Source organism: Dama dama, chromosome 18 (genome assembly GCF_033118175.1).
Source record: "Dama dama isolate Ldn47 chromosome 18, ASM3311817v1, whole genome shotgun sequence".
NCBI classification, from domain to species: Eukaryota; Metazoa; Chordata; class Mammalia; order Artiodactyla; family Cervidae; genus Dama; species Dama dama.
This window is the reverse complement of record NC_083698.1, coordinates 10,574,497-10,590,214: the sequence shown is the minus strand read 5'-3', so window position 1 is coordinate 10,590,214 and position 15,718 is coordinate 10,574,497. Positions and strand designations below refer to the sequence as shown.

At 41.0% G+C, this 15,718-nt stretch overlaps 1 protein-coding gene across 1 annotated transcript; it reads right to left on the bottom strand.

The window, feature by feature from the left end:
• Positions 1-10,474: 10,474 nt before the first annotated feature.
• GNG11 (G protein subunit gamma 11) lies at positions 10,475-15,718 on the bottom strand. Its single transcript, XM_061164913.1, has 2 exons — positions 15,206-15,718; positions 10,475-10,896 (listed from the first exon to the last, which is right to left on the bottom strand). The coding sequence occupies exons 1-2, from the start codon at positions 15,299-15,301 to the stop codon at positions 10,771-10,773; spliced, it is 222 nt and encodes a 73-aa protein (XP_061020896.1). The 5' UTR covers positions 15,302-15,718; the 3' UTR covers positions 10,475-10,770.

Genomic DNA, 15,718 nt, shown 5'->3' with positions numbered 1-15,718 from the left:
ATCCCTAGGTTGTTCCTACTGGCTTCTACTGCCCAAGGTTGAGACCCAAGATCCTCACCCAGCGATACAGGTAGATGATAAAATATCCCCAGCTTTCCACCTTTCTTTGTCTCTATGCTCTTTGCCCTGTGACTTTGCAGCTCCCGCATGCAGAAGGGGGCATTCATTGTCCTTCCCTTTGAATCTGGATTGGTCTGGTGTCTTGCTTAGCACAGTTGAACACAGTGGAAGTGGTGGTGTGTCTGTTCTTCTCCTAGGCCTCAAGATTCCATTTTCACTTCCACACTCTTAGAGCCCTCCCGACTATGTCAACAAGCCCAGGCAAGTCTGTCAAAGGATGGAAGACTTATAACCTAGTCACTGACTGCCCCAGCCAACTCCTAGACAACACCCAGTAACTAGTCAGCCCAGAGTTGATCCATCAGCTGAGTACAGATGAATCAGTGATACCCACCAAGGTCAGCAGAGCCAGGCCCACAGAGACTAACTGGTGAACTCAGAAGCAATAATAAATGCATTGTTGTAAGTCATTGGATTTGCTCGGGTCCACAATAACTGAAAAAGCATTTTAAAGACTTTTTATTAAAGACAGTGTAGCCAATTAATTATGTTCCTTCTGCTCTTGTGATATATTAACAATAAATCATATTGATAAATGCTTTCTTGATCTGCCAAATTGAATTCAATAGGTGGAATTCCTCTTAGTTTAATCCACAAATTCTTTTCCTTCATTTATGCTACCATGTCTCTTTCCATGAAGTTTTCCAAGAAGAAAAGGTAGAAAATGTCCTAGATTTACTTTCATTATTCACCTATTACCCCCTCCTTTTCTCTGACAGTTAATCCACTTACACTTTGCACATAAAATTGATTTAATTAATTGAAATTGTTAAGTATCACCACCTTTTGTCTTGACTTCCAGTTCCTAGAATGCAGGAAAATATTGGCCAAATTTTTCCATATAGTGTCATGCCTACAGGCCCTTAATCCATCAAGTCAAATTAAGATGAATGGTTTTAAAATATTTGAATTACTCCCTGCTTCAAATTGAAAAGTCCAAATATTAATAAATATTAATTATTCCATCTTCAGTTCAGTTCAGTTCAGTCTCTCAGTCGTGTCCGACTCTTTGCAACCCCATGAATTGCAGCACGCCAGGCCTCCCTGTCCATCACAAACTCCCGGAGTTCACTCAAACACATGTCCATCGAGTCGGTGATGCCATCCAGCCATCTCATCCTCTGTCGTCCCCTTCTCCTCCTGCCCCTAATCCCTCCCAGCATCAGGGTCTTTTCCAATGAGTCAACTCTTTGCATGAGGTGACCAAGGTATTGGAGTTTCAGCTTCAGCATCAGTCCTTCCAATGAATACCCAGGACTGACCTCCTTTAGGATGGACTGGTTGGATCTCCTTGCAGTCCAAGGGACTCTCAAGAGTCTTCTCCAACACCATAGTTCAAAAGCATCAATTCTTCGGTGCTCAGCTTTCTTCACAGTCCAACTCTCACATCCATACAGGACCACTGGAAAAACCATAGCCTTGACTAGACGGACCTTTGTTGGCAAAGTAATGTCTCTGCTTTTTAATATGCTATCTAGGTTGGTCATAACTTTCCTTCCAAGGAGTAAGCATCTTTTAATTTCATGGCTGCAATCACCATCTGCAGTGATTTTGGAGCCCCAAAAAATAAAGTCTGACACTGTTTCCATTGTATCTTACATCTGCTTTTATATTAAAATAATCTATGTAAATAAAAGAATCAGTTGAAAACCCAATAGCATACAATTTTTCAACAATTACTTAAAAAAATAAAAGAAAAGGCAAGTCTGAACATTGGCAAAGAGCAAGTACATCCTTGTTGTCATTGACTTGTGACTTTAGTTATAAAGTGGTAACATTTAGCAAGAACAGTCTCTGAACTGTTTTTAAGTAATAAATGAACTATATCAGTATTTATAAGAGTTTTTAGGTGATGATTTTGAAGTATTTAATATTGGTTTAAATGTCTCTTTCCTTTCCTCTTCATTTTGTTCCCTTAGACTGAGACACACACAGGCTTTAATACTATTTCAAAACACATAATAAGCAGGTTCAACTTCTTTTCCTTCTCTGTACTCTGAAAGTTGGAGTGACTATGCCAAGTCTGAGAATAGATATATTGCATATAAATTTAATCTAATTAATTCCAAATGGGATTTGAAGGTGTTTGTTGATAAATACTGATCATTGCCAATACATGAGGACTTTTTATGAATTTAAGGAACTCTAACCAAGACAGGCCTATTAATTCCCAAAGAAGCTCTGTGAAGTTTGTCTGTTCCCATTGTCTGTCTCCATCTGGCTATAAGAAAAGGCTGAGATGACTCAAGCTAAAGCCAATGGCTGTCTTTACTGAAGAGCCCAGTTTACAGAGACCGAATTTGATGACTTTGAAAAGATTCTTTGGTACCTATAGACAGTTCTCTAGGGCTGACTATCACTAATAAAGCTAACATTTTCAAGAAAGTCTTTATAGATAGAGTTTGATTTCTCTCTTCCTGGCACTCTACCATAATTCATGTAGCTTCTATCAGACAAATTTTGATACTAACCTATTATATTATTCATTATACAATTAGAATTCATCATTGTTATAATAATTTAGAGTTGTGATATGACTTTAAGAAAGCAAACTGCACCCATTGGATAAGTTAAAATTGTTATGCTAGGTTGTAATTATAAAAAATCAACCAGCAAATAAAAACAATTAAAATAAGTGACTTAGAACTCTGTTTCAGACACCAGGGCTAAAATTTCTGGGGCTATAGTAGCTGGCTATACCTATGCCAAAAGTTACATCAGATAGTTGTTGAGCTAATAGCTCTTTTCACTCTATAAGAGAGGTACTAATTGCAAGAATTTTACTATTTTATATATTGTTCTATGTCCATTAACTAAAAAGTACTTGGAATATAGTAAGTATTCACTAAATAACTGTTGAATGAATGAAAAAAAAAAGAGAGGTACTATTGCATAATGCTTAAGGAACAGTCTGTTTTGCTAGTTACACTAGTTATATGGTTGTATGAATTATTTACCCAATACATAGGCACTTGTGAGAATTAGCAGGCATAATCTATGTAAAAAGCTTCCTCCAGTGCCAGACAAATATTAAGCACTTCATATGTATAAGCAGTCATCACCACCATCATCATGATGTATGTGTATTTGTGTTAGCTGCTCAGTCGTGTCTGACTCTGCGACTCCATGGACTGTTGCCTGCCAGACTCCTCTGTCCATGGAAGTCTCCAGGCAAGAATACTGGAGTTACCGTTCCCTTCTTCAGCGGATCGAACCCTCCTACACTGCAGGCAGATTCTTTACAGTCTCTTGATCGGGAAGATCCCCTAGAGAAGGAAATGGCAACCTGCTCCAGTACTTTTGCCTGGAGAATTCCAAGGACAGAGGAGCCTGGTGGGTTACAGTCCACTGGATCACAAAAAGTAGGACACAACTGAGTAACTAACATACACATACATACATCATAATATACTCTGTAATTTCCACTATATGTAAGTATAATTTCTGTAAAGTCCATGTTCCAAAAGGCTGTATCTAATTCACTGCTGTATTCTTTAGGCCTAAACCAGTGCCCAGTACATAAAGGGACCTCCAAATTTTTGTTGTTGAATAAATAAATGCATACATACATTTACATGTATGTCAATATGGATTCTTTTTCATGACTGTTGAATTTTACAAGGATCTATTTCCTTCATTTTAAGAGTAACTTTTGCACAAGAATTTTGGAACCAATTTCTGAAGTTTATAATCCACCTAGTTTCATCCCTCCCTGATCATTTTCATGTTCAGTGAAATTATGCACTCTTTAATGTTATGTTTTTATATATTTTTTTTAAAGAAAAAGAAGTCATCATTTAGTGTGTGAACCAAAAGGGAAAGAAAGCAATGGCATCAGTGAGTCTCGAGGTTCTCCCAGCGTCAGTGAATGGTTTTTAACAGTCCGTGGATTCGTTGTTTCAGATTCGTTGTTTCAGACGGAGTGTAGCTTGAGTGGAAAATGATGCCCTGCGTCTTCCTTAGATGGGACAGCTCAATGCATAGAGTAGGGTATTAGATCTTGTCATAACAGGAGACAGCCCCCAGCACCTTCCTTCTGTGACCATCCCACTACTTCTATCAAATAAAAGATAACTTCTCATTGGTCCCTGCTCTCTCAGACTGTTCTACTAGAAATAGGGGCTCACTTCTCACTGGTTATCATCCTTCTAAGACTAAAAGTAGAAGGGATAACAGTGAAGTATAACTGTTACTGACTCAATATCTTTGTCTTACTTAGTGGGATAAGCTTAATAGATCAAAATGTATGATGGTTACTCATATCATGTTGACTGTACGAACTTATTCCTGATGCATACAGCGTTAATACCCACATATACTTAAACTTTGGGGCTTCCTTGGTGGCTCAGAGCTAAAGAATCCGCCTGCCAATGCAGGAGTCGTGGGTTCAACCCTTGTGTCAGGAAGATCCCCTGGAGAAGGAAATGGCAACCCACTCCAATATTCTCGCCTGGGAAATCCTGTGGACCGAGGAGCCTGGTGGGCTACAGTCCATGGGGTCACAAGGAGTCAGGCACAAATTGAGTGACTAAACAACAATATTTACTTTTAAAAGCCTATACATATAAATATGAATCTTGCTTTATTCTAAAATTACTTTTGCCTCTTAAACTAGATAATATGTTTGCCAGGTCCCCAAATCAAAAATTTAGAGAAAAATATACCATGAGAAAACTCAACATCAAGCTTTCCCACCTGGCGCACCCAACATTGACTCTAATAGGCAGCAATTTTTATTAGTTTCCTGTTTAACCTTCCAAAGTTTATTTAAACAAAGCAGACACAGACAGGTATAATAAAATGTGCTCAACATGACTAATCATTAGGAAACTGCAAATCAAAACCACAAACAGATATCATCTCACACCTGTTAGAATGGCTATTCTCAAAAAGACTGTCAACAACAGTGTTGGTAAGGATGTGGAGAAAAGAAACTCTTCTGCAGTGTTGGTGGGGAAGGAAACTGGTGCAGAGACAGTATAGCGCTTCATCAGTAATTAAAAATAGAATTGCCATACAATCCAGCAATTCTACTTCTGGGTGTTCATCTAAAGAAAATGAAAATACAAGCTTGTAAAAATATAAGCATTCCCGTATTCACTGAATTATTATTTATAGTAGGAAAGATATGGAAATAATCTATGTGTCCATTGATGGGTGAATGGATAAAGAAATTATTTTATAGATACACAATGAAATTATTATTCAGCCATAATGAGAAAAGGAAATCTTACCATGTAACAACATGGATGGGCCTTGAGGGTATTGTGTTAAGTGATATATCCGACAGACAAATATTATATGATCTTATTTATATGTGTAATCTAAAAAGAAAAAAAGAAAAGAAAAGAAAACCAAACTCATAAATACTGAGAAAACTGAGTTGCAGTTGCCAGAGGTGGAGGGTCAAGGGAAGTGAAATAGAGGAAGATGGTCAACAGGTACATGGAAATCTGACTGTAAAACTCACAGGAAATCAGGGAAGTTCAAATTTAGATAATAGTGAAATACCAGTTTGCATCCAACATACCAAATAAACTGACTTGACATAGCAAGGATGGGTGAGCTTTGTAATGTTAATCCTGCTTAGAAATAGAGAAGTCAATTTTGCTAATATGAGTTCATAGACTCTAACTCTCAAAACACAAAGCCCAGTAACTATTTAATCAGATAACAAATGATTACAGAACTAGATTCTTGGAAGAAATTGAACACATGATTTAAATTCTAACAAATTCCTAATTACTGAAGGTAAGTTTTATAATATATCTGAATATATGGTTATCATATTTTTTCCTTTTCTTCCTAATACATGCTAATATATTTTTAGTAGCTGAACACTCTAAAATCAAGAGGATTTTATTGTAATTCTAAAGGTTTGCTGAGTTACTAAGATGAAACAGTGAGGACAAAAAGACCATAATTAATATTTAGGAGAAATATCCGTGATATTGGATTCTTATTAAGGAAAAAAACAAAAGTGGACTGACTAATTTGTCCTATGGCTGAAAATAGGTGAAGAGAAGCACTGGCACTCAGAAGCATACGTGACTGAATAGGTGAATGTTGCATAGAAATCCGGGGTCAGCCTTATAATCCACAACTCTCAAGAAGTTAGAGGACACAGATGCTGTCTTGGCACTCCATGGAAGAAGCAAGTGATTTGATCTAGTGGCTCAGATGGTAAATAATCTGCCGGCCATGCTGGAGACTTGGGTTTTATCCCTGGGTCAGAAAGATCCTCAGGAGAAGGGAATGGCTACTCACTTCAGTATTCTTGCCTGGAGAAGTCCACGAACAGAGGAGCTTGTCTGGGTACAGACCATGGGGCCGCAGAGAGTCAGACATGACTGAGCAACCAACACACCACACACACACACATACCCCTTCCCAATAACCAGAACAGATGTTTGCTTCCCTCAACAACAGAAGAAAACCTTTTGACTTGAAAGAAATGAAACAGCTCATTAAAGTAAAACTTTTCAAGCACCAAGTGTACCAATTCCATGCCACCTTAAATGTTAATAGTAGCAATACATCCCGAATACTGGTTGTTCCATGGTTGTTGGAAAAAATATATCATTACATTTTTTAACTTCTCTGTGGAGTAGATCATGCTTTGGGATAAAAATATCCCAGGGCTCCCAGTAATTCCAACTGACGTCAACTCTTAGAAAAAGGCAGGAAACCGAAGGAAATATTTCCTGCTCTCGGTTTGCTGCAACCTGCTCTTTCAAAGGCCTGGATCTCCTGTTCCTTCTCTGAGAGGAAAGAAAGTAATTTTGGAGTGAGGTTGCTGATATACTCCAGGAGGCTAGTAGAGTTCACTGGCACATCTCTGGTGTAATTAGGTACACCCATGCATCTAAGCCAGAGAAGGCGATGGCACCCCACTCCAGTACTCTTGCCTGGAAAATCCCATGGACGGAGGAGCCTGGTAGGCTACAGTCCATGGGGTCGCTAAGAGTCGGACACGACTGAGCCACTTCACTTTCACTTTTCACTTTCATGCACTGGAGAAGGAAATGGCAACCCACTCCAGTGTTCTTGCCTGGAGAATCCCAGGGACGGGGGAGCCTGGTGGGCTGCCGCCTATGGGGTCACTCAGAGTCGGACACGACTGAAGTGACTTAGCCGCAGCAGCAGCAGCATGCATCTGAGCAATTCAATGAATATGAAGTTGGGCAAACTCTGGGAGATAGTGAGGGACAGGGAGCCTTGGCGTGTTGCAGTCCATGGGGTCGCAAAGAGTTGGACGTGACTTAGCAACTGAACAACAATATGCATCCAAGTAGGAGTTTCCCCAAAGGCTCTGTGGTAACAAATCTGCCTACAATGCAGGAGACACAGGAGATGCGGGTTCAATTCCTGGGTCAGGAAGATCCCCTGGAGAAGGAAATGGCAACCCACTCCAGTATTCTTGCCTGAAAAATTCTGTGAACAGAGGAACCTGGCAGGCTACAGTCTATGGGATCGAAAAAGAGTCAGACATGACTGAGGATGAGCAAGCATCTAAGCAGGAGGAAAGATCTCACCGAGAAGAAACCTGGGCTTCTATGCCACATTTAAAATTGCAAGTTAGTAACTAAACCCATTTGAGTCGGAGCTAACCTGTCAGGGTTTTGCTTCTCTTCTGTTTTACCTGGAGCAATTTACCTCCAAAAACAGCAAGAAAGGAGAATATGCTCCAAGAAAGGGGGTTTCTGGGGTTCTTTGGGGCTGTGTTCCTGGTGCCTTTATGAAAGATGGGAGGCTGTTGAGTTTTTTGTTCATTTGTTTCCAACAACAGAGACATCAATGGTTTAAAGAATGGGAGGACTTGCAAGTCTGAAGCAAGGTCCTGGAGCAACAGCCCATAGTGTGCAAGGAAGGGCCGGCAGCACACAGCAGCAGCCTTTGCTGAAGCAGGAGGGGGAAGAAAAGAGGTTACCAGTTACAGGCGAATTGATATAAGGTGGGTCCATTAATTACCAGGGAAACCAGTAGAGGGGTATGCCTCTCACAGCCCCCTTTGCTGAGAACAAGCACTAGCTGGGGCCCGGGGCAAGGTCATGGGAAGGTCAGCTGGGTGGGTAGGGTATAGGCGAACCAAGTACCAGTTGAGCAGGGGATGTGCCGAGAGCAAGAGAACAGCCATCCTGAGTGGCCTGACCCTACACTCCACCCCTATATACTCTGTAGGACCCTTACGATCATGGCGGTTTAGTCGCTAAGTCATGTCTGATTCTTTATGACCCTGTGGACTGTAGCCTGCCAGGCTCCTCTGTCTGTGAGATTTTCCAGGCAAGAATACTGGAGTGGGTTGCCATTTATGTCATAATTAGAGCTGCTAAATACAATTGTCTCATATTTCTTTGTAAGGTCTAGGTATGTTGTTTTGGAGAGTGGATAACTGATTGTTAAAACATCATTTCCCCAATGATGAAAACCTAATCTTAATTATAGGTTGTTGTTTAGTCGCTAAGTTGCATCTGACTCTTTGGGACCCCATGGACTGTAGCAGCCAGGCTCCTCTGTCCGTGGGATTCTCCAGGCAAGGATACTGGAGTGGGTTGCCATTTGCTTCTCCAGGGGATCTTTCCCACTCAGGGTTTGAACCTGCATCTCCTACATTGGCAGGTGGATTCTTTACACCCAGGGAGGCCAATCTGATTATAAACCAAATCATGTTTTAAATGTCCTGCTATGTTTGACAAATCATCCTTCTGTGTTTTCCACTAAAACTGTCAGAGCAAACATATCCTACTGGGACCCTGTTGTGAATAGCAATTTACAAACATTTTAATGGTATTACTTCATCTAGAAAAATATTGTATTTCTCCTTTTGTGGATGTTATTTCCTCATATTTCCTATTGTTTGATGCTTTAATAATGTCATTTCACCTCTATTCATGAATTGCTTTAGAGTTTTTCTTGTTTTTGATTGTTTTACAATCATGGTCTGCCCCTTTTCCGAGATGGCTTCCATTGTAGCTCAGTTGGTAAAGACTCCACCTGCAATGCAGGAGACCCTGGTTCGATTCCTGGGTCAGGAAGATTCCCTGGAGGAGAGTTAGGCTACCCACTCCAGTATTCATGGGCTTCCCTGGTGGCTCAGAAGGTAAAGAATCTGCCTGCAATGTGGGAGACCAGGTTCGATCCCTGGGTTGGGAAGATCCCCTGGAGGAGGGCATGGCAACCCACTCCAGTATTCTTGCCTGGAGAATTCCATGGACAGAGGAGCCTGACAGGCTACAATCCACAGGGTCATAAAGAGTCAGACAGAACCCAGTGACAGCACAGCGCAGCTTTTCTGAGATCTCCTTGGGGCCAGGGGGTCTTCTTTGGTGCGCTGCACCCTTAGGCTCGCTAGGACAGCTAGGATCCCATGCTGAAAAGTTAAGCTGTGGACTGGGAGAAAATATTCACAACACCTGTCACCAGCAAAGGATTGAGTGGCCAGAATTAAGGAAGAATTCCAACCAAGCAAATGAGAAGCAAGGCAAGCTAATTTTAGAAGTTGGCAAAAGATTGATTTGTTCCTTTGGAGAAAGAAAAGAGGTAAACTTGGCACGGGCCTGCTGGAAAAGGCTGGTTGGCATGGGCACAAAGCCAAGCATCTGTGCCAGTGCTCAACGCCACAGAACTGGACGGTCGCCACGGAAAGACCTGGTGATCACATATGAGATGTGCTGCCCCGTGGGAGGCGGAGCAGGGCTGGCCCTAAAGGGGCTCCTCCAGATCCCCAGCCCCCTGCATTTCTCCAGCCACCATCATCATAGCAGCATTCTGAACAAAATCTGCACAACGATAAACTGGGAAGGGGTTGAACTAGACGAAGCTTGGTCTAGTTCCTGATTCAGTTATTTGACTCAGTCAACATTAGGAATTCTACTCATTCAGTTGTGTGTGTGTGTGTGTGTGTGTGTGTGTGTGTGTGCACGCTCAGTCATGTCTCTTTATGACCCAATGGACTGTAGCCACCAGGCTTCTCTGTTCATGGAATTTTCCAGTCAAGAATACTGGAGTGGGTTGCTATTTCCTTCTCCAGGGCATCTTCCTGACGCAGGAGTCAAACCCGTTGTCTCCTGCGTCTCCTGCATTGGCAGGAGATTCTTTACCACTAGCGCCCCCAGACTCACTCAGTTCCCTACTAGTTAATGTTAGATAAAAACGTTCCAGGAGTCAGAACTCAGTGCTGTAAACCTCCTGAGATTTGAAGCAGAGAGAGCTGGATCTGAGACCTTGCCTGTCAAACCACCTCATCTTTAGAGACAGGTCCCCAACAGCTGAAAGGTTATGGGGAGAAGTATCAAAGGTAATGCAAAAAAAGAGAGAGAGAGAGAAAGCCTTCTGAAGTTTCCAACACTCAATCTGCAGAGATAAAACTTTATTTGAGGCATGAAGCAATATACTGAAAGAGCTGAGTCATGCATAAGTGGTGTCCTTACTCCCATAATCACACATCAGATGCTCTCTGTCCTCTTAAAAGGGGTGTGTGGTGCACAGGGATGTGAAGCATGCAGCTTGCAGACAAGACCGCATCTAGGTGAGCGCTTAAGAAAGTCTCCTTTAAATTTCACTGTTACTCCTTTAAAGGCGGTTGGTTTTATTTCAGAAAACGACAACAAAGGACCTCTTCCACTGAGGGGGAAGTGTCTCCCCAGTTATTCATGAAATAATGCAGCTGCCTTTTTCTTTAAAGGGATTCTTGTCTTCTGGAATTCCTTTCACCAGAGGATCCTCTCTAGAACGTTCTTCAATATAGTTCTTTATTTCTTCTGAACATTTAGACACCTTAAGGAGAAAGGAGGAAAGAAAAGAAGAAAGAAAGAATCAGGGCATTGTTCAAACCTTGTCACCACACTTTAGTGAAGTTAACATAACTGGGTACAACCAGCATTTTAAAAATCAAATAGAATTGATGAAAATATTAAAGTGTAGCACAGAGCCTATATAATATATATGAATGATACAGCCTATGTGAAATAGATTTCTTACTACAGTAGCATTAAGAAAGTTTGAAAGTCACTGTATTAAAAATATTATCCCCAGCCATTTCTATCCACTATGTCTCATATGATTTCCTTCGTCTGTTAAAATACGATGATGACAGCTCCGTAATATTTGAGGAACTGAAACACACTCCACTTTCAATGTTTCATGCTAATGAATTGTTGCAGTGCAGCTACTCCCCAAAAATTTTGGGGTGTTTCCTGCAAAAATTCTCACTTTACTGAGTATGTGTCAGGTTCTTCAGTTTCACAGAATGATAGAAGCATTGGAGAAAGTCTGATCTGGAAAAGCGAAAGTTGCCCCAAAGTTTCCTCACCCCACTGGCGACACCCCCATGCCCCTTCATCTCCCCCAACCCTCCACCTGTGTTTCTGTGCAGAATTGATCATAAGAAAAGGCTTATCTGAGGCTTATGTTTATGTAAGTAGTGTAAACTTTTTCTGAGTGGAGAAAGGATTGAACAGTTTCTTCAAAAAGTCTATCCTTAAGAGACAGTTTATAAGGGTGATATAAAAAATAGGGGAGTAAAAAGGAAAGGAGGGAAAAAAAGATTACTGCTTAATGAAGATCTGAATTAACTAGTAAGAAATAAGAAGTAAAAATTATAGAAGTTCCAGAAAATTCTAATGGAGTCCTCTTAAAACTAGGCAATGTTTCCACTGATTCTGTTATCTAGATTAGTAATCTCCAAACTGTTTCAATGTTGATCACTAAAAAATGTCTGCATATGCATCCTAGAATGTACATAATTATTCAATTACACTTAAGTGAAGTTACTGTGTTAATATGTATAACCATAAAACATAAACTAGAAATTATTAAAAGATCAGACTTTAAGATAACCAAAAATACATCATTTTGTAATATACACACATATCAAATCATTATGTTATATGCCTAAAATTATTAACACAATGTTTCATGTCTATTGCACTGCATTAAAATAAAAAAAAAAAAAAGAATGGTTTACTCCCACACCTCAAAGATTTCTTGGTACATCAGTGTGGAGGCCTCTGAAAATAAAATTTAAAACTAGGCAACACAGTTAAAATGTGGCAAAATAAAATCTTTACAAGTATCATTCTCTCAGGTAACCTTTGAGGACAATCATTGTGCAGGCATTTTAAGTGAATTCTCAGAGGTGATGAGGTAAGTATCCATAAGCTGGGCTCTGTAACCACAAAGAAATTTGCAGATAAGACTCATGTTGGGACTTCCCTGGCAGTGCAGTGGTTAAGACTGCCTTCCAATGCAGGGAGTACAGGTTTGATCCCTGATTGGGGAGCTAAAAGCTCACATGCCTCCTGGCCAAAAAACCAAAACATAAAACAGAAGCAATACTGTAACAAATTTAATTAAGACTTTTAAAAATGGCCCACATCAAAAAAGAAAGGCTAAAACGTAGTTAGAAAAAAATTAGACTCATGTTTCCCTAAATGGTATCTGTTACAGAGCCTTCTTCATTAACTGTCCAAAAAGACGTGTAATCTCCAAGAGTGAACAATGGCTTATCTAATGTATTTCCTTCCATGATCAAGAGAATAGGTTTGAACAACAATTAGCTACAAGCCAGAATTCAGCCTGTGAATTCTGTATCTTTGGCCTGAGCAGAACACACAGCTCAGATATTAATAGTTTATTGACTGGGCATCAGAAGATGTGTGTCTTAGTGTTTTAATAATATTTCTATCATTATCTCTGGGGTCTTAAATAAGGGGCTAGTTAGCCTCCTTGGAATTCAGGTTGGTTTTTTAATCCTTCAGAGTGAGAGGGTTGAGTTATCTCTAAGAGCCATAATGGTTTTCTAGCATGAACATGTTCTAATTCAAAGTGCATAATAAAATGGTGGAATCTTACTATTAGGACTTAGATGTTTCTCCTTCTGTCCTCTGAGGTTTCCCTGAAAGTTTTCTCCCCTCTGCTCCTTCTCCCCAAGAAAGTCACACCAGCAGAATGTGTCCCTACAGAGTGGAGGTGGAGAGCTGGAAGGGGGCAATTGCTAATGAATGATCCCTCTAACTTCCACACAGTCTGCTGCATCTAGTGAAATGTGCAAGTGTTAAGTCGCTCAGTCGTGTCCAACTCTTTGCAACCCCCATGGACTCCTCTGTCCGTGGGAATAGAATACTAGAGTGGGTTGCCATTCCCTTCTCCAAGGGATCTTCCCCACCCAGGGACTGAACCTGCATCTCTTGAATCTCCTGTGTTGGCAGGCAAGTTCTTTACCACTGTGCTCCCGGGAAGTCCAACGATAGGAGAGATGAGAAATCCCGGACGACTAGGGTAGCAGTAATGATGCGGAAATTACTTCTTACGTTTCTGGTGCCAGTGAAGGGGCACAGAACTGAGGAAGACTTTATTTCCTAAGTGGTTTAAGAGACTGTCCTACATCGGAATGATTTATAACTGTATAATTCATTGTCCTCTTTACTGGTAGTTGTTATTAGAAGTGTGGCCAGACCCAGGTCTCCCGCATTACTGGCAGATTCTTTATCAGCTGAGCTACCAGGGAAGCCCTAACTGCATCTAGACCCTTGCCCAATTTCTAATTTGAAGCTTTAGGTAAGTGGAGGACACATCTCTTTTTTTCCCCTATACGTTCTGCATTGTGATACAAAATATTAAAATATTCCAACCCAGGCACAGACAACGCTTTACTTCAATCCATGCAACTCTGTTTAATATGTAACCTCTAAGATTCGTTGTGTCAAGAAGATCTAAGTGGCTAACAGATGGGCTTTGCCATACACAAAGTGGGTCTCTTAAAAGTTTCAAGAAACAAGCCTATTCACTTTGTCCTATAACTTTGCTTTTTCCTTTAAACACAGCAGTATTTTTAAAGCTACAAAAACTTTCAACATGTACAGAAAGGACTTTGAACTTCAAAATTCTGGAAGACTAGGGATTTGGAAGTTACAGATTACATTTGAGAAAAGAAATGTACAAAAAATAGCTCCCTCAAAAGTCTGCATCTTCCAAATATCACTCAAAATGTGCCTTCTGAGTAAAAAGACTCTTGTCACGAATAGAGTTATCATAACTAAAGTAGAAAGATAAGTGAACATATTCACTGTACCTACTTCCTTTCCATTATTTTTCTTGACTTTTTCTAGTATTAAACCACAGAGATATAAAGTCAGTTTAACTTCTTCTTGCTGGGGAGAAAGAACTACATCATGTATCTTAAAAAATATCTATCCAAAAACCTTTTCCTGGACTACAGGTTGCCTGATTGAGGAAAAAGGGAAGGAATGAAGGCCTGTATAACCAGTAAAAACTTGAAATAAAAATGACAAAGTCTCCAACAGATTTCAGGGGAGACTTCTGAACACCGGCGCATACATTCTCACAAAATCTGTGATCACTTCAGTGGTCTCTAAAATATCTAATCATAATCACAAAAAAAGAATGTTTGTATGCAGTATTAATATATTTATTTATTAATGTTATTTATTTCTAAATAAACACAGATAGTACTGTGTAGGTATTAGTTCACTGTGCATACTTACAAAGCATAAAGTGGAAATGATAAAGGGAAGAAGTTTATAAACAAAGATGGATACTGTAACAGTTTGCTCCCAAGCCCCAGCGACTGCTTCTTGGAGACCCCTGATGAAGACTCAAAACTAGATAATTCAAGACACATTATGATTAAGAAAGCCAAAACCAAAACAAACAAAAACTTCTCCAACTTTTAAAAGCTATTCTTTCCCATTATGAAAAAGATCAAGGAACTAAGTAGCCATCTGCTTTTCCCTACAGCTTGGGTTTTTAAAATCAACTGTCTAATAGCTGGCAGAATTTCTCGCTTGTTCCCCTCATTCTCAAACATTTGGCTTTAAATTACTCATGAGATCCTTGCTCTCTCCTTAACCTCCTATGATCTCCCCACATCAACAGGCAATTCTCAAGCACTACCAAAGCCCCCTTCAAAAGAAGCTGCAGAAAAAGCAAGAAAAGAAACAAACAGTTCCCCCCATCCACCCACCCACCCACCCAAGAGTCAAGAAACTGTTTTACTGCAACAAATTAGACAACACCGATCTTGGTTCATTTCACAGAAGGAAATATCCTGGGACATCCAACTTGCCTGCTGTCTCTGCAACTTAACCTCTTTGCGAAGTTGCTCAACTTCCATCTTCAGCTTTTCCTTTTCTGGCAGATCTTCGATGTGAAGGGCCGGCATTTTCGCCCGAGAACTGGACTCAGGGACAGCTCTGGAAGTTGGAGCGGCTGCAAGTGCAGCAAACCAGGGCGCGTCCCGAACTAACTGTGCTGCCTGCGCGCCCCGCCCGCGCAGAAGGTGACCGCCTCTCCCAGCGGCGGTCCCCAGCGCCCCGACGAGATCCCCTCACGCCAGCCCACCCGAGCGTCCCAGGGTCTTAAAGCTCCTGCCCTTTTGGTCAGGTCCCCACAACACCAGGAGATCTGCCCCTGGGAGCCCGGGAAGGGTTGAGTTTGCAAAGGCGGCCCGAAGACGCAGAGAGGCTGCGCGCTGAGCGGGCTCCCGCGGGGATGCTGGCCCGACCCGCCGGGGCTCCCGACCCTGCCACGCCCGCGGGAGGACCGGCCTGGGCTGGGGCCCAAGGCTAGGAGTTGAGCT

Coding starts and splice junctions, on each gene's coding strand:
- GNG11 (XM_061164913.1), bottom strand. CDS start 15,301: ATGCCGGCCCTTCACATCGAAGATCTGCCAGAAAAGGAAAAGCTGAAG. Junction 10,897..15,205: donor TTAAGTTGCAGAGACAGCAG/GCAAGTTGGATG, acceptor TTTCTCCTTAAG/GTGTCTAAATGTTCAGAAGA.